Raw genomic sequence first — 18379 nt, forward strand, 5'->3', positions numbered from 1 at the left:
CCTCTTTGTTTTGTGGACTGGTGGCCATGTGGACAGAAAAAAAAAAGGAGACACCACAGTCTAACATGTAAGAGTAAACTCACTGGCCTAGTTTTTCAACATTTAAGAATACTTGGTCCTCAGATGCAGAGATCCACAGCTAGCACTGAGCTAAGCTCCCAAAGTCCAGTCCAAGAGAGGAAAGAGTGATAATATGAGCAAAGGGGTCAAGATGATGATGGGAACACCCACAAAAACAGCCGACCTGAGCTCGTGGGAGCTCTGGAACCCTCACAGGACCAAACTAGTCCCTGAATGTAGGTGACAGATGTTTGGGTGGGGCAGACTGTGCGGCCACTGGCAGTGGAACTAGGGTTTATCCCTAGTGATTGAACTGGCTTTTTGGAACTCATTCTCTTTGGAGGAATACCTTGCTCAGCCTAGATACAGTGGGCAGGGCCTTGATCCTGTCTCAGAGTGATATGCTAGACTTTGGGAAGTCATATCCTCTTTGAGGAGTGGATGGGAGGTTTGCTGGGGGAGAAGTTGGGAGGAGCAGGAGGAGGGGAGGGAGTGGAAACTGGGCTTGGTATGTAAAATGAAAATTTTTTTTTAAAAAAATAATTAATTTAAAAAATACTTGCTCTTCTAGAGGACCGGGTTCAGTATCTAGCACATATGCCCCGCAGCTCACAGCCACTTGTAACCCCAGCTCCACAAGCAATGATGCCCTTTTCTTGCTCCTTTGGACACCTGCATACACTTGTATGCAAACACACATATACATAAATAAAAAAATATTTTTAAAATATCAATTCAGTGAGGATTATCAAATCAATAATTTAATTCGACAATAGCTTGATAACTTGAACTTTAAAAAGAATCAATGTAAGAATAGAAAGAGTGGGGAGAAACCTCTGGAGAGCCCAAGTCTGACACAGAGGCATTTCAGAGGTCCTGTCAGCGACTCCAAGGCCTTGGCTGCACTAACAAATCCATACATTTTGTGTATGTGCATCTGAATAAGGAGTTAGAACACTTACCAGGTACCAAACATTGCTCTGTTTGCAAGTGCTGCAAGGATTTATCAAAACAGCTGTCAGGTAAGCACAGATACTTGTTTGAAGAGTGGAAAACCGAATATAAGGTGTTAAAATAGGGTTACAATAGGTAAAATAGGTTACTAAAGGGCAGAGCTTTATACTTCCTGCTTCTAAATAGTGCCTATTGCCCTTCAGAGACTTGAGCTGATAGACAGGGAGGTAAAGGCCCTTGGAAACAAATTGGGAAGCAGTTGGGAAATCAGGATCCTAAATCCATGCCTTAGATAGAAAACTGAGTCCTGCTCACATAAACCCTGGTTAACCTTTCATCCTCCTATGACCACCCATCTCGGCCAAAAGCCTAACCCTTGGTTTCTTGTGATGTCTTCTATGGTTCTCTGCAGGAAAAGGAAAGGGAAGTTTGGGTATGTGTTCCATTTGGAGGCGAGTGGTTTAATTTCATTTTGAATGGAGCCTAGCAGGATGCGGGGTTGGGATGATTTTAGAAGCTTTCATCTGGAGGAGCATCACAGTGTAGGAGAAGGATTAAAACCTTCGGAGGAATCAATGCAGTCATCAATTTTATTCTCACGGATACATCCTTGTATTGCGAACGAGATGAGCGATGCAGCTGCAGGTGAGACAACACTCATTTAAGGGAAGTGCTTGGCAAAACGGCTTTAAAGAATCCACAGCTGTTAGAAATTTGCAGTTCATTTCACATTCTCCTCCTCCTGCTCGCATATTCAATATGATAATTTGCAAGAGGAATTTACAAGAAGATATGGTTTCTTATAATTTGCAATATCAGTTTTCAAACTTTGAGTATTCTGTTCCTGAGATTCTTCTCTTTCCCTTAGCAGACTCTTTTTGCTTGAATAATTCAGAGGGTGCTTTTTAATTGGTGACTGATAAATGGTGTGACCTCTTAATTGGAAAGACAGCCAGATAAAAAGATTGCATTTAATGCTTTTCAATTACTCTACGCTATTGTTAGGTCTGAACAATTTACTGGTTTAAAAACAGGAAGGAAAAGTTCTAATTTGTTGCTCATATTCTAGCATCTTGCTAGTTTATGGGATTGACTTACTCTGCTCATCTAGGATTATGGTATATTAATTCTACAGTTTTCTATTTTCCACATGGCCACCATACTTTTAATATCTTATAGTAATTTTAATATTTTAATTACTGATAAATAGAACACAGTTATTGTGTTATATGAGAAGGAACCTTTTTTTAGATATTAATGTTTATGAACTCTCTCTGTGGTACCAAATGGAAATGGAAAGCACTATCAGAGTACACAAAAGTTCTGAAAGCACTTGTGTTATTTGTTAATATTATGAGATTAATATTTATTTTTATTCTCATGTCTTTCAGTTAAGAGTTACGATATATACATGGAAAAAATAAGCTTCCTACAGGAATCTACCTGGTGATTTCCAAGTCTGGGACTCTAAAGCGCCTATTCTGATTTCTGAAACCATCTCTCAGTGTTTGCACTATGACATCGCTCTTACTGGAAGATGCTACTATTTTGAATGTATCCTATACAGTTCTTTAGAAAAGGGCACATTGGACTTAATGGTATCTCAGTGGAAAACTGGTGTTCTCATAGACAATCTTATTCATCTCTATCGGGAAGTTCACAGTTTTGCGATTATGTGAAAATTATTCTCCTCTAGATAGAGATCAAAGTGAGGTGGTCTATTTTGGTTTTTGTAAATCTTCAAGTAGTAGTACATAAAAGTCTTCCTGTTTTTGTGTAGCATATACAATGAAGCAAGTGACCTTTAGATGCATAACTAATGAAGGGAAAGGATTGTACTTCTTGGGATCAAGCAGTTCTTTCCAGTGATTTGTTCTCTACCTCTTTCTTCCTCCCTCTTCCTCGCTCCCCTTTCTTGAAAGACAAATTAGGATTTGGTAGGAGTCTTAGGGGAAACTGAATGGGGTGGTTTAGAAAGCACCTAGCAGCTGTGTTAATTATAATGTTGATACTGATACATATTAATTCTCTGGCCTTCCCTTTCTTCCCTGTTGCTGTATTTAAACCTGGTTTTTGACAGCTTTGTGTAACTGCTGTGAAGTCTGAAGGGATCTGGAACTTTCAGTCTAATTCTCAGGAATGAGTTATCTCCACAATGAGATCACAGTCTCCAAATATGTAACATAGATAATCAAGCATATGTATGTATATATTCCTGAAAAAGCATTAGCAAAGCATAACTAATCTTATTTGAGTACATTAATAATTAGTATTTATCAGGCTGGAGAGATGGCTCAGAGGTTAAGAGCATTGCCTGCTCTTCCAAAGGTCCTGAGTTCAATTCCCAGCAACCACATGGTGACTCACAACCATCTGTAATGGGGTCTGGTGCCCTCTTCTGGCCTGCAGGCATACACACAGACAGAATATTGTATACATAATAAATAAATAAATATTAAAAATAATTAGTATTTATCTCTAGTGCAATAGGCTACATTATTTCTACTATTTATAATGCACTTCAGTAAACTTTCCCATTAATTTCAGATGATAAAGTGTTATTTTTTCACATCTGACCAAACGTTCTCATATTACTTCCTAATTTTCTTGGATGTGTTTTTTATCTCAATGTCATCTTCAATAAGCTTTACAGTTTTTACCACACTGTGTAACATTAAAACACCTTTATCACCTTATTTTAAATGATGAAATAACTCTTAAAAGAATGAAATGAATTGCTACTAATCTAGATGGATGTTTGATTATTCTATTTTTAACACATATATAGTCATTCATAGAATGATTGATTTTCTTAGGTTCAGATGAAAATTTCAATCTCTGGATCAAATAGTGTAATACAGTTTTAAAATAGATGTATTATTATTGAAGATGTGTTTGTGTGTGTGTGTGTGTGTGTGTGTGTGTGTATGATGTGAATATATCAGTATGTATGCCATGCATATGGAGGTGATTGAACATCTTTATGGACTTGATTCTCTCTTTCAACCTTTACATGAGTTCCTGGAATTAAAAACTCAGTTCATCAGGATTGAACAGCAGGAGTCTTAGCCTCCGAGCCATCTCATCATACCAGCCCATAGTTACACACTTTAAGGTTCTGCAATATTAACATCCTAGAATATTTTATTATACAAAATATATTACATAAACATATTTGTTCAATATTCAGATAAGTATCATATAAAGAAATAAAGTATATTTTTGCTTAAAGTGACCTAAGTCGATTATATGACTGGATTAAGGAGAACCACTTTAAGATCTGAATCATCTCAACTCTGTACTTCCTCTTACATAATACAAATAATTATTGTTGACACCAACTATGTTAATTTTATCACATGATATGTCATTCATTGAACTTTTGGTAAATGGATCTCATTTTTCTCACTTCAGGGACGAACCTGGGTCCCTTTCCACTTCTGGTGAAACTGACACTCTCAGCCCCGCAGGTGGATGAAGTAGTCTAAGCCTAACCCACTGCATCCTGCAAGTCCTGTTAGTCGGTTCAGTGGTGGATACTGTTAGAATCTGTAATCTGATGGATCTCACTTTCCAACAGAGGACTGCTGTTTCACAGAGGGTGGAAGACCCAGAATTCCCAGGTCAGAGATGCAGGATTCGTTGCTAGTGACACAACAATCTAGCTGGAAAGCAAACTAATGGGATGGGTCACCTTTGTCTTCATCTCTAACATTGATGATGCATTTTAGCGTAGGTGACTGCTGTGTCCCAGTGGGTCTGTGTCATATCTGAGTCAGGCTGACTTCAGGGACATCATATGTTATGATAAGGAGTGGCCAAGGTTTCTCATTGAAGGAGACATAACTGTCTGGAATTGCTTGCTGAGAGAGAGAGAGAGAGAGAGAGAGAGAGAGAGAGAGAGAGAGAGAGAAAGAGAGAGAGAGATAATCCAGAGAAATAACATCAGTTATTCAGAACTTCATATTCTTAGCATATTCAGCAAAATGAATAGAGGGTAAGAGGCTCCTGGAGCTGGATCTGACGGAAAATGAGACTAGTCAGTGCAGATAAAGAGAATTACACTTGAATCTGGGGAGTGGGCAATGATTTTGCTGCACACTGTAAGAACAAAAGAATGCTGAGTCTGAAGAAAAAAAAATCGGTCTAGCAGGTCAGAGATAAGTAGAGATGGAAAAAAATAGTATATTGGAAATCAAGTCACCCTGAGGCCAAATCTTCTCAAGAATGTTTACTGTCGTGAGCTAATTGAGTTTTCAGTCATTAAGGACTGAAAGACCTTTGACAGAGTTGGCATTTGACATGCATTGTCTCATCGCAGCAGCCTCACAGAAGATGTCATCATCTTGACCTTATAGATGAGGCTAATAAGCATCATGCAGATTAGCTTGTCTGAATGCTCCAAGAAAGCAGAGCCTCCCATGCTGATGGCAAGCTCCGTGCTCTTAGAATCTGAGCTACTTGTTCTCACTGGGCAGTGTGCTTTTAGAAACAGCCAGATTCACCCTGACTCTAATGCAGCAACACTTCTCTGATGAAGCATAGAGACTATCTTTATAAAAATTCTCAAGTGATCTTTACATGTGGGGATTCAGAGTCACTTGTGATGACATCCTTGTACTGGAAGAGACTGTGTCAGAGAGACTGCTACCTAACATTTTGATGAAATGTACTTACTGAAAAGTCTTGCTTCTGACAGGCTAACACTCAAACCTTTTCCGTTATGTAAACAGTGAACCAGGTGCCAGAGCTTTCTGAGAAGAGTTTCTTTGGAGGACTGGGGAAGGTGGGAATAGAGTCAAGGGAGAGGACATGGACCTGGAACCACTGTGAGGGAGGAAGGCGGAAGAAGACACGCTTTGAATTACTGTTTTACAAATAATTTCTTATGATGTCACTCTTTTAATTAACACTTGTGTGCACGTGCAAGCACAAGCATGCACACATAATTTAAGTTAGATGTCAGGTACAGCAGTTTATATACAAGGCAATTTGAGGCTCTGTTGAAAAACGCATGCGTGTCTCTGCCTGGTTTGGAAGTAAGAGTGGCTCGTCAGACATAAAGGAAAATGCTTGATTTAATTATTGACATTGAATAGACACATTGTGACTGCTAATAATGTTAGCTTGGTAGATTAGTGGATTGTTCAAGGATTATAAAAACATAAAGAACGCAGTGCAATCCATCCTTTCCCAGAAAAGCCCCAAGAGTCAGGTTAATTTACAAAAGGGTTCTGTTTACCTCTCATGCCCTGGACTACCTCCCTCTCGATTAAGTGCATCATAACTTGTCTTTGGAAATACACATGCATCATTTTTGCAAAAGTTAGACCAGTGTTTATATATTATCCTGCTGTTTCCTCGCTTGCAAAACCCGTGGTCTCTAAGTGGAATCTAATACATAATCTTTCTTAAATGTCCTAATGCTGGGAGGACCTGAATCTTCCTACTGCTGGGAGGACCTGAATCTTCCACACTGATTGTTCCAGCCATGTAATCACAGTTCTAAAGAGGTACTACGCTAGGTGGGTGGCACATCTACCTTGTCATTTCTTTTCCTTTGGTGTCCACTCACAATTGATTTGGATTGATCTGGGTCAAAGAGATTTATTTTTAAAGTGCTAAGTTTCCCATTACTCAACAAGAACATGGAGGGGGAGCACCCTGAGGTTTCACTCTTGCATGGATATAAAATTTCCAGGTTTGGCCTAAGACTGAGTTTTATATATTATTTGCCAACCATTCTGTTTATTATCAAAGTGAACATTTTACAGGATTTTGACCTAAAATCGTATCTCCTTTTAAGACAATGCTTCCGTCAACCTAGTAGCAGTTGGACATGCAGGCATTTTTTTCTGTGTTAGTTTGAGCTATCTGCTTCAGTTCACAGGGCTCCTCCGCCTTGTCATTATGGTAGAGATATCTTCATTTTTCTTTATAGCTGTAATCAGGAGCCGAAGTTTATATGACCACTCATAGCACAGTCCTTTCTCAGGTGCTTGCTACTGGATGCAGTCCCAGGGTAGATCATAAAATAATAAACTATCATCCATTATATCTCTGCACCTGTTTTCCCCTAGGGAAACCATGTCACAGTGTTGAACCTGTTGACATCATTCTAAAGCCAACAAACTGAAATCTGTTGGATGAGAAGCAAAGTACTCATCTGTGTAAGTGTATTAGCAGATTCGGACCACCTGTTAATAGTATCATTGGAGTTCCTCACCTTTGATGTACTACCTTGGGACAAAGAGGGGACTAGGCCTAACTTATAAAACATAATATACCACCAAATGAGTTTTTCTTGGAAGATTGCACTAGTATCTTTATTATTTCCTTAATGATACCAAGTTAGAAATATATTTATAGTTCAAAATTATGCATCTCCATGTTAAGAGAACCACTTTTTCATCATATGCAAACTATATGTTTAACATTGGGTTCAGTGGTTGTGATAAAATGAATTAGACATCAAAGCTTTTTAATATGATCATTTTACATGGTTGATGTGTGGGAAGAAACCCTGAAAGATGTCACGCTGGGGAGTTTTGAGGTCACTTGAAAGTGAGACAATCATTTACAGACATTAAACCAACATGTTTTAACTTCTTCTATAAAGGACCAGTCATTTCAGTGTCTTTCTGCGTGTGTGAGGGAGTCTCATGACTTGAGGATTTTTCAGTATCTCTTTCTGAGGGAGGATCATCAACTGAGGATAGGAGAAGGGTTTGTATTCAGGAAACCAAACATTTTCGGAAATGAGGTGTATGACTGGGTTAGAAGTGGGAACTGGTTTAAACCTTTCATGCTGCATGAGACACAAGGGCTCAACTTCTATGGTTTTCCCCTAGTATAACCCGGATGGAGAGATTGTGAAATGTTTCAGTAAGTGAGGTTGACAAAAGCAAAGATGAACGCAAAAGATCTGAGACAGTCATAGGCAGAGGGAGATGAGAACAGACCAAAGGGATCCTTGGGACATGTAGTGCCAGTCCCTGGGTCTCCTCCAGCCACCCACCCAGGGACTGCAGTGGCAGAGTGTCAGAGTCCGAAGCACAGGCTGAGGCATCCGCTGGAGGACCAGTGTGCGATCACTGTGGGATCAGTATGAGGACCATGGGAACTCAAGGAGCTGCTGCCCACAGGAGATGCCACTCCAGATGAGATGCAGGATCCCAGACTTGGAGCTGCAAATGTTACCTGACTGCAGCCAGGAGGCATCCACAGTAACAGACGAGCAGAGGCAGAAGGTAAAAGATCTGGAAGGCTACTTTCCAAGGACTCACCCAGTCATATTCCCCACAAGGGTATAAAATCTCCCTGCATAATTTAGAGCCAATTTACCAATAAGGAGAGAAAGGGGACGCTAGCTGAAACTGTACAAACTTAAACAAAAGGTCACAATTAAAAAAAAATAGCTAATTAAATTATTAGCTCAATTGACTCCTTTCTCTCAGCTAACCAGTTTGAAGGGGTCTGGAGTAATGCTTGTAGCAGTTGTATCCAAAGTAACAAACTATGTGCGCTGTAGCTGAGCATCAAGACCCCAGTACTATAAAAAGAATGTTATAAATCTAAGCTGTAAACTACACATTTGCTACCCTGCTATGACTTTGAAAAATAACAGGAATGCGTGAGTACAACTATCCTTAGTCGTTTTGTGGTAACACATGTAACTACGTGCAGCTGGAGTTACACGGCATTCGAACCACTATCATCCCAGAATAGCTGCCATCAAATGTTTGAGGAATACTGTTTTCATTCATTCTGCTGTGAAATAAAGCTTCTATAAAATGTAGAATCTGTTTCTGTTTTTATTGTTATTTCAAGTCCTCACCAAGCCTTGTTACAGCCGCCAGCGGGGAAGTGACCAAAACTGAACAAGATGTAACATGTGTCCTTCTTAAAACCTGATTTTTCTACTTCTTTTTAAAACTACCCTTTTAAAACTTTTAAAGGATATGTCTCCCTCCCATTATCATTTCTCCGATGGAAAGCAGTAATTATTTACTTTACAACAAAACCTGAGGTCATGAATGAGGGCAGGCAGTAATTTAATCTGTGAAAACCAGAGGCATTGTCTGGTTAGTGTGGCAAGGGCAGAGTGTAACCCAAGACATTGCTTCCTGTTCACACTCATTCAGTAGTTGGTACTGCTTCCTCCTTTTGCCCTTCTCCCTTCTCCTCAATCTCCTCATTATACTCCTTCCCTCCCTGTCTATACACACACGCCCAGGCACACACACATGCTCGCACATGCACACACACACACACACACGCATGCATGCGCGCGCATGCACACGCATGCACCAGGATTCCCATTTTAAAGAAAATAGTTCAAAGGTTAGATGCAATCCTGAAAACTTTCAAAGTTAATCTGCAATTTCCCCAAAAGTTAAGTGTGTTAATCAGACCTGAGTGTTGAAATAACCCCTTGAAACAGTAAGATTCAAATGGAAGCCCGACAACTTGTGACAGCATGACACATCTGTTTATTCTGTTACGATTACAGTGGCAGCAGGTGAAGGGCACCACATTTCTATTATGTTGAGATGATAACGATGGAGATTTCAGCTTGTAAAGTTCATTGTTCTTAACGATTAAAAATCAGCTTTAACAGAAGGGTTATTATATACATTTAACTATTATTAGGAAAAGATCTAAACTTTCTTATGATCCAAAGCATATTTGTTCATTTGTTGAAACAAACCATGAGACAGTTTAACTCTTGGTTACTGCTTTTAGAAAAGCATGGTGTTCTCGAAGCAAATGTGCACAAAACATCTTTTCTATTTAGTGCATTCAGTCATTGTATGTCATGTCAGTGGGAACCTGAAAACCCAAGGTTCATTATTCCAGGACCACTGATATACACTGGCTTACTTAAACAACCAGCCAAGATATATATGCTTTCTGTGCCTCCAATGTACAAACCAGCACACCAAAGACTACAGGAAACACGAATGAGTGAAATGAACGGTCCTTGCTCTGTTCAGATTTCTAATGTAGTTAGTAAATTCAGACATAATTATTTCCACTTCCATTCCCCAACAGAAGTGACTATGTTAACTGGACGCGTGGAAGAATCACCTGTGCTGGTTCCTAGGACAAGGCAGCAATATCTTCAGTAGGGATTCAAGTCTCTGATTGACATTTCTCAGGTCTAAGTTTGAGTGCTACTTGAACCTGAAACTGAAAACATCCCAGCTGGAGCCACCCTTGTCCTTCTAATTGCTTCATGGACTTGTGACAGTCAGTCAAGACAAACAAATCTGTCTTCCTCTCCCGTATATATACATATGATTTGTGCATAGCAGCACATATACATACACACACATCACAGAACAGTGTGGTTTTCCCCCATGTTTCCTGGGACACCAGGAATTCAGGTCTTACACTTTGCACTGACAGAAGCTAGCCAAAATTACCATTTATTTATTTTAAGAAGACCAAAGCTACAATAAAAAAGCATTTAAAAATCTCCAAACTTCACTGGATACAAGCAAAAATAGGAAGGATTGAGAAAAGGCTAAGAGAACCCAAGAGAGTGGAACCTGAGAGGGTTTTAGGCTGAGGAGGGAGCCTTTCTTTTCTCCTGCTCTCATCCACACCCTGAAGCTCCCTGAACTCCCAAGAGCAGCCCTGTTAGGCAAGTAGAGAAAAGCAGAAGCACAGGATTTCCAACACCACAAATAAATAAATAAATAAATATGTTAAACAAGAAATAACTTATTAGGCACGGCTTGAAAGGCCTGAACCCTCCGGGACCACACAAGTTACAGCAACCGATCCAGCTTTGGCAAAGGTCCTGCGGTCATCACAGGAGGAGCCTGAGCTGGACCTGAAATTTACGCTAGAGTAGGAAACCGAAGCTTTTGTTATTCTAGGGAGCGATCCCAGAGTATCAGCCCTGTATTTCAGGTACACCCCGCCAGCCAGCCTAAGTCATTTACCAGTTGGGAGCGCCCCTCGCGGGAACTTTGGAACCCAGTGCTCAATTTCTGAGCTCTAAGGGTAGAGTGACTTCTATGGTACCCATATTCACAAACCAAGGATCTTACAAACTTGTCCTGTTTACTCCTTTTTTCCTCCGAAAGAGGACGTGGGCGGAGCTATACAAAGTCTGGGGTTCTGGGTGCACGACCTTTTCTTAAGCACCTAGCTCTGCTCTGGGTGTGGGCGGAGCAGAGGGAGGAAGTGCCCAGGGAAAGATGTGCCTTCCTTGAGAAGTTGCCTGGTCATCCTCAAGCCGGGCTTCCTTTTAAAGTAAGGCTGTGCAAAGGGAGAGCGGCGATTTGGGACAATCTGATAACCGCTCTGAGCAGAGTCTGGCCGGCTGACCTGCGCAGCGACCAGGATGAGCACAAGCTGGGGACTCAGCCCAAAGGAAACACATAGCAATAACGCTGGCTCAGTTTAAAGAAACAGAGATATCGACTTGAGAAAACAAGGGTCAAACTGAGAGTTAAGTTTGTGGTTTGTACTAGCAGAACGGGGAGCATCGAAGTTACCGGGTTTGAAGAACAGAGTTGTTCAAAGTAGCGAGCGCTGTGTAGGAAGGAGGAAGGGCTGAGAAGAGGTCCCGAAAGCCTTCCCAGTTGACCCACAAAACTCTCCATTTTTACCTTGGTCACATGACTTTCCTAGGTCCAGTTAACTAAGCGGTTATCACTGGCCCACACCCGCTCCTCTCTCCCCGTTTTTGGCCTCTCTCCCCCTCCAGGCAGTGCCTGGCCTTTAAAGCGTGCTGATCCTGGAAGCACAGGTGCCATTACGAAAAACGCCTCCAGATTCCAGGTTCTCTGGCTGGAAGTCCTCCACACTGTAGGCACGACTCTTGAGGGCGGTGGCGTAGTAGTCGACTGGCTCCTCCGCTGCGTTGTCCATCCAGCTGAGGCACAGGATGCGCTGGAAAGAGCGCTTGAAGTTGTCCGACAGGAAGCCATAGAGGATGGGGTTGGCACAGCTGTTGGCATAGCCGAGGATGACAGACAACTGGCTCACGGTGGCGTCGTCTTGTTCAGCGAAAACATTGACCAGCTGTACCACGTAGAAAGGCATCCAGCAGATGACAAACACCATCACCACCATCATCACCATTAAAGTGATCTTGCGCTCTGAGCGCTTGCGCTGCTGCCAGCCGGCTTTCAGGGCCACCATGCGCATCTTGGCAATGATGAGCACGTAACACAGGCAGATGGCACCGACAGGCAACAGGAAGCCCATGAGAAATGTATATAAGACGAAGCCCACCAGCCAGCGCTGGGCGGGCTCGGGCATGAGCATGTTGCAGGCCACCGTGCCGTCGCTGTTGGCGGCTGTGCGTGAGAAGACCACGATGGGCAAGATAACCAGTAGAGACAGCACCCACACACCCAGGTTCACCACCTTGGCTACAGTGGGCCGGCGGTAGCGCGCTGCCTTGATCGGGTGCACCACAGCCACGTAGCGATCCACACTAAGCACAGTCAGGCAGTAAATGCTGGTGAACATGTTCACCGCGTCCACGCTGAGCACAAGGCGGCAAAGTAGAGCGCCAAAGGGCCAGTGGCGCAACAACGTGGAAGTGACCAGAAAGGGCACGCTGAGCATCAGCAGCTCATCAGCAATGGCCAGGTTTAGAATGTAGATGTTAGTTGCAGTCTTCATTTTGGCATAACGCAGGATCACATAGATGACCATGGAGTTCCCACACAGTCCCACCAAGCATACCACGGAGTAGATGAAAGAGATGAGGATGGCGCTACCCTGGCCCTCGCTTAAGGTCCCGTTCTGGGAAGCGTTTCGTCCTGGCTCCTCCATGCCGTCCGCAGCGCCGGCCCCGGGGCCCCTACTGCAGGCACCTTCCCCGCAGCTGCCTGGGCTGGGGCTAGGAGAAGAGGAGGGTGAGGAGGCGGTGCCATTGGGGAACATCCCGCCTGAAAGAGACCGGTGCGGCTCAGGGCTAGGGCGCTCACCTTGCGCCCTTGCTGCCTGCGCCCTCCCCAGGCTCAAGACTCCCAGCTCGCAGCTCACCGCCGCCTGGCGCCGCCTGGCAGAGCGCAGCAGCTGCGGCGAGCGCGGCTCCTACCGAGGCCGGCCGGGCGCATCGCCCAAGGGCTGCTCGCTCACGGTCTCTTGCAGTTCCGTGGGTCCAGCGCACACCGGAGCGTGGAGAGACCAAGAGGCTAGAGCTCAGCGCGGTATGGCCGTTAAGTGGAGCGGCTCTGGACTGGTGAATGATTAATAAGCAGCACCATCGCGTCAGCAGCTACGAAGGAGGGGGGCACATAGGTGGTTTATTTTTCCCCTCCCAGTTCCCCCCCCTCGCCATTTCCAGTCCCCTCTAGGATCAACTTCAGATTTCTATCACAGCATTCTCACAACATCTTCAGGCACTTCTAGCACGGACCTGAGGAGTCTCTCTACCTTTATAAAGGGTAGGTACCAGCCAAAACTATGCATTCTGTTCTATTTCACCCCACTCCTACTCCAAGTAAAGACTGTAACAAATCCCAGGCACATATGTCTAGAGTTCTTCATTCAGTTTCTGCCTCTCTTCTGGTGATGGGAGGGACCCCACCTCACCCCAGCTGCTTTCCGGGATCCTAAACACCCACCTCCTTTCCCGCTTGCCCAATCCTTCAAACCTGCAGCTGAAGATTTCAGGCCTTCGGACCCCAAAGTCGATGATGTCTCCAGATGGCCCTTGCAAGAGCTCCTCAGGTCTGGCAGTGCGCTGACGTTCTTTGAGAGGTCCAACTCCCTTTGGGGCTGGCCACTGCACAAGTGCCCACGCAAACACTGAGTGGCAGAAAGCAGATCTAAGCCAACGGCATTATGAACACGAAGGACCACAGTGGTGTGTTAGTGGATGCTGAGTTACAACAGCCATTGCTCTCCGGTCTGCAGCAGGGAGTGTTCAGGGAAACTGAGTGAACCATTTCGAATCTCTAAGGAAGCTTGTAGTGCCAAGAGTCCCCTCAGTCTCCCCCCAAGAATATCGACCTTAGAAATCAGGACGCGGGACAGAGGGCTCAAGAGGAGGCAGGCACTCCCTCTGGAACCTGCCAGACGCGGTATTGGAAATCCATGTAGGTGTTCAGGAGGGAAAGATTAGGCTGAGCGGCTTGTAACAGCTGCGCCCGCGCTGGTCCCTGCTGTACTTTACACCCCAGAGAGTTGGCGGGGCGGAGGATGCAGGTGGGGAGTGCCAAAGCCTGAACAGGCAGGCATGCCAGCTCTAAATACACGCGTGGCTAGCTGCGCAGATGATGGAACTATCATCAAGTCCAGGATCAGTGGCAAGGTATACCGTCAGGCTTTCCTCCGTGAAATACTAAGGGATACAAGGGCCTTGAGGTATAACTCCTCCCTGGTCCAAGTGCCAGAACCATTAAGAGATGAGTATTAAGGCTGGCCAGCAGGCCCAAAGTTCACTGACTTCTTTTGGGAACTGTAAGCTTCTGCTTGAGAAAGAAAGGCTGTTGATTTTTTTTTTTTTTTGACCCTGGGCCTTGCAGTCTCTCCTTGTCAAAAGATTCAACCTCCTCTTTCCTTTTCATGAATGCTGATGTATTCCACAAAATCCCTGCAAGTCTTTGCCTGAAGCATGCCAACCAGCCCCCCCCCCCCCGCGCCCCCATTCCGGGGAAGATGGCCTACTGCAGTCCAGCACACACTATGAGCTTTGCTGCTTGCAATTGCTCCTTAGTTATCCTCCTTGCCTCCCCCTCACATCTACTTCAAGAGTTGGTGAAATTCAAAATTAAAGTCATGGACGCTGTTTCTACCAGACAGTCTAGAATGCAAAACTGGATACTTCATTAAAAGTAAAACATTTATACTCAATGTCCTGTGGCTTGTACCCAGCAATCGCTTACATATAGTTGCTTTGGTTTCCAAAACTAAGTGCTGCCAGAAGGGAAAGAATCACGTGAAGTGTCCAGCATGGCAGTCAGATTAAAATCAATGACTACAGACTTCCCAGGATTGTGTGCAACAGATGCTGAATTATTCATGAGAAAAATGTTGGAGTGGAATTTGAAATTTGGGTGGATTGGGGCTGTTTAAAAAATTGTTTGACCTAAACAAACCATCATGCCTCAACTGGAATGTGACTTGGTGCTTAGTTGTTTCTAAAACTGAGCATACCAAACAGCACATATAGAAGGGATGGAGGGGAGGAAATGTCCATTGGGTTTCAAGAACAAAACCGAGATTTGTCGTAGAGGAGTATTTTTCTTGCCAACCCCAGACATAGTTTTGATGCCTTTGCCAACCACTCACTGACCAAGGCACCTGGCTGCATTTCTGGGATGCTCTTTCAAAGGTCGCCATTTAGAGGCATTAACTTTGATCATAGTGACTGGGGAGGGGATGGGAGCTTTCTAAAGGCAGCTTTGTTGTCAGAATGTCATCAAATTCACTTTGCAACTCATTATAGAAGAGAAAACTTCATTCAATTAGGTTATGGCTTCACATACAAATGAAGAAAAGTAGACAAGTATATCTCTTTCTGGTTGTGAAGGTGTTTTGATGATGTACTACTTAGTCATAAAAGAGTTTGATAATAGGATGGCTATAATTTTTAAAAGAAAAAATAAATGTGAACAAAGAGGTGGAAAATTTTGATCACTTATGCTTGCTCATAGAAATAAAGTCCTGAGACACATATTCGCAAACAAGTCAATGATATTTCAAAAACACTATGACCCAGCATTTCCATCTCTGTCCTTTAGCCCTCAAAACTGAAACAGTATTGGAACAAAAACAACAACAACAACAAAAGATAAATAAAGGAGAGAAACAACCCAAATATGGGTAAGCAAAAATGTGGTACATTAATTGATAGAATATTACTCTTCCTCTTAAAGGAATAAAGTACTGATAAAATATTACAAATATTGATGAACCTCAAAGACATTTTAAGAACAAAGTAAACCAGACTCACAAAGCAATGATTACACGGTTCAGCTAATGTGACTAGTCTAGAATAGGTACATATCAAGACAGGAAGTAGATTAATGATTGTCCGTGGCTAGAGGAAGAAGGAACTAGGGAAGGGACTACTGGGTGGGTATAAAATTGCTTTTGGGACAAGAAAAGTATTTTAGAATTTAACAGTGGTAGTAGCTTCAGAACAGTGTGCCTATGCCAACCTCTCTTTAACATCACACTTAAATGAATAAAGTTATGTATTGTATGTGAATTTACGCCAATAAATGTGTTTGAGTTGGATATTAGTCAACTTCTTTTATCGTATCTCTTTAGTCACGTATGTTTTATCATTGTATCTGCGACCCCCCTCTGCCCCAAGAGTGGATGAAAGCACTTCTGGACTAAGCAATGCAATGTGAAGTCGGGACCCCAGAGTTTTCTGGTCTCCTATTTTAACTGATATCTCTAAGGTCTTGAGAAACTGCACATTCTCTAGCTCTCATATCTTCTGTGACCATTTTTCCTGGGTCTCTTCCATGCTACAAACATCTGGAGAGAGGGGGAAGAGGTGTTTCCTAAGAAGACAAGAATGAAAAGGCCCAAGCAAGAATTGTATGTTCTCAAGCAGACTTTTTCTTCCATCATTATAACTTCCCCCTGCAAGCTAAACTACCGTATGAACTCTTATATCTGGTACACATTTGTTTATTAATCCATCATACCATACTGTTCATGTCTATTTGTCTGTGCCCGGCTACAGAAGCTTTGTGAGAAGAAAAACTGTTTTATTGAGCTTTCTGTTCCCAGAACCTAGCAAAATACTCAAGAAATTACCCCAAATCTCCTTGTTCTTTATTTTTTAAAGATACTTCCTTTTTATGAACTAGCCCATGAATTGTAGATAAAAAGACATAAATATGGGTCTTTAGAAAAAATTCAATGTCTGGATAATAACACTATCATTAACGATTCTGCATACATCTAAATCATTCTGAAAATGTTTGATTTGCATCTCCTATACCAATAATTATAATGCTGACAATTCATTCATTGATCATTCTTGTTCTTAAATTTCTTGGCAGAGAAAGGGATCTGGGAAAGGAATAGTACATGCTTTAGTAGTTAATGATGGCTATTTAATAGTACCATGCAGTGTGAAAGCCATTATACATGGAAGATCATTTCTTTTTAATTGCAGTTCTGAGTCTCAGTTGGTTTGGTGAAATAGTAATTATCAGAAAGTCAAACTCTGTGTCTGTCAAAAAAAAAAATCCTAATGTGGTTTTTCCAGTTGAAACCTATGTTCTAATCAATTCCATGGGCAAAGGCACTTCATGGAGCATGCTCTGTACTCACAGTCTCAGTCATGATGGAAAACACCTGTCTGGGCAGATGGGAGCAAGCTAAGTCTAAGGGGTGTGCACCACTCAGCAATATGGCCCCAAGTAGAGTATGTGGCACTTGGGGACCATCTACTGTGAAGTAGTTAATGAGATGACAGTCTAATAAGAAAGTTACTAGGGTACAAAGTGGCTATCTGGCTAAACAGCAACCTCAGACTCCATCTCCCAGGGATGCCCAATCACTTCACAGCAGCCCAGGCAGCCTGTGGCGAAGTTCATCACCAATCTTAGCAAACTCACTGGCCTGCTGATTTTCCTATTGCCTCTTCTGTGAAACAGCATGGCAGGGTTGTTTTTTTTTCTGTGCTTTCAGAAAAGACACATACGGTTTAACAGCTCATTCTTCCCTATGGATTCTCTGTTGCTAAATAATGCTTCTAAGAACACAATTCAGCACATACACAAAAGTATTCATTATTATTAATGGATAAATAATGGAATAGAAATGGCCACATGCTACCTGTATTACTTTGAATAGTCCTTACCAGCAATACATGTTTTTCTTTTTGATAATAAAGCTTTTTGTTATTTAAGGAGTTTAAGATGGGTAGCATTAGTTTCACACAATTTTATTCAAGCCTTTCCATTTTTTTTATTATTTCTCTCCTCTCACCAGTGGCAATCACAAAAGAAAAATGCTTTCAAAGTCACAAAGCCACATTTTTGTTTCTTTGGAGACCTCAAATGATGTTTGATTCTGCTCAGAGCACTTAAAAGCTTACAGCCACACACCCATTCCTTAAGGAATGACTGTTCTTTTGGAGCAGGCCACAGGTGTCAATCAGATTCACCAGCTAAGTGAGGGAACACAGAGCCAGGGAAAGGGCTGAGAGCAGAAGAGAAAAGGCTGAGAAGCAGAGTTTAACAGAAGGAAGCTTACATAGGTAGCATTCTTCCAGTCCTGCCGCTTTGTGACTATCTTAAACTTGTTACGACAGAAGCCTTGACCAGGTTCTACCAGCCAAAACACTGTTACATTCAGGTGTCCTGAAGCCCTGAGGTGCCTCTGCCCTGCTTTCCCACACAGCACAGGAAGACACGAG

The 18379-nt window shown here is 42.7% G+C and overlaps 1 protein-coding gene across 2 annotated transcripts; it reads right to left on the minus strand.

The window, feature by feature from the left end:
* Nucleotides 1-9483: 9483 nt before the first annotated feature.
* Sstr1 (somatostatin receptor 1) lies at nt 9484-14159 on the minus strand. 2 transcript variants are annotated; one of them, XM_048415849.3, is made up of 2 exons: nt 13644-14159; nt 9484-13264 (listed from the first exon to the last, which is right to left on the minus strand). In XM_048415849.3, the coding sequence occupies exon 2, from the start codon at nt 12925-12927 to the stop codon at nt 11752-11754; it is 1176 nt and encodes a 391-aa protein (XP_048271806.1). In that variant the 5' UTR covers nt 12928-13264; nt 13644-14159; the 3' UTR covers nt 9484-11751. The 2 variants fall into 2 exon arrangements, with proteins under 2 accessions (XP_048271806.1, XP_085553731.1); XM_085697605.2 differs by having other exon boundaries at nt 13614-14159.
* Between the last annotated feature and the right edge of the window lie 4220 nt (nt 14160-18379).

Source organism: Myodes glareolus, chromosome 11, assembly GCF_982192425.1.
Source record: "Myodes glareolus chromosome 11, mMyoGla1.1, whole genome shotgun sequence".
NCBI classification, from domain to species: Eukaryota; Metazoa; Chordata; class Mammalia; order Rodentia; family Cricetidae; genus Myodes; species Myodes glareolus.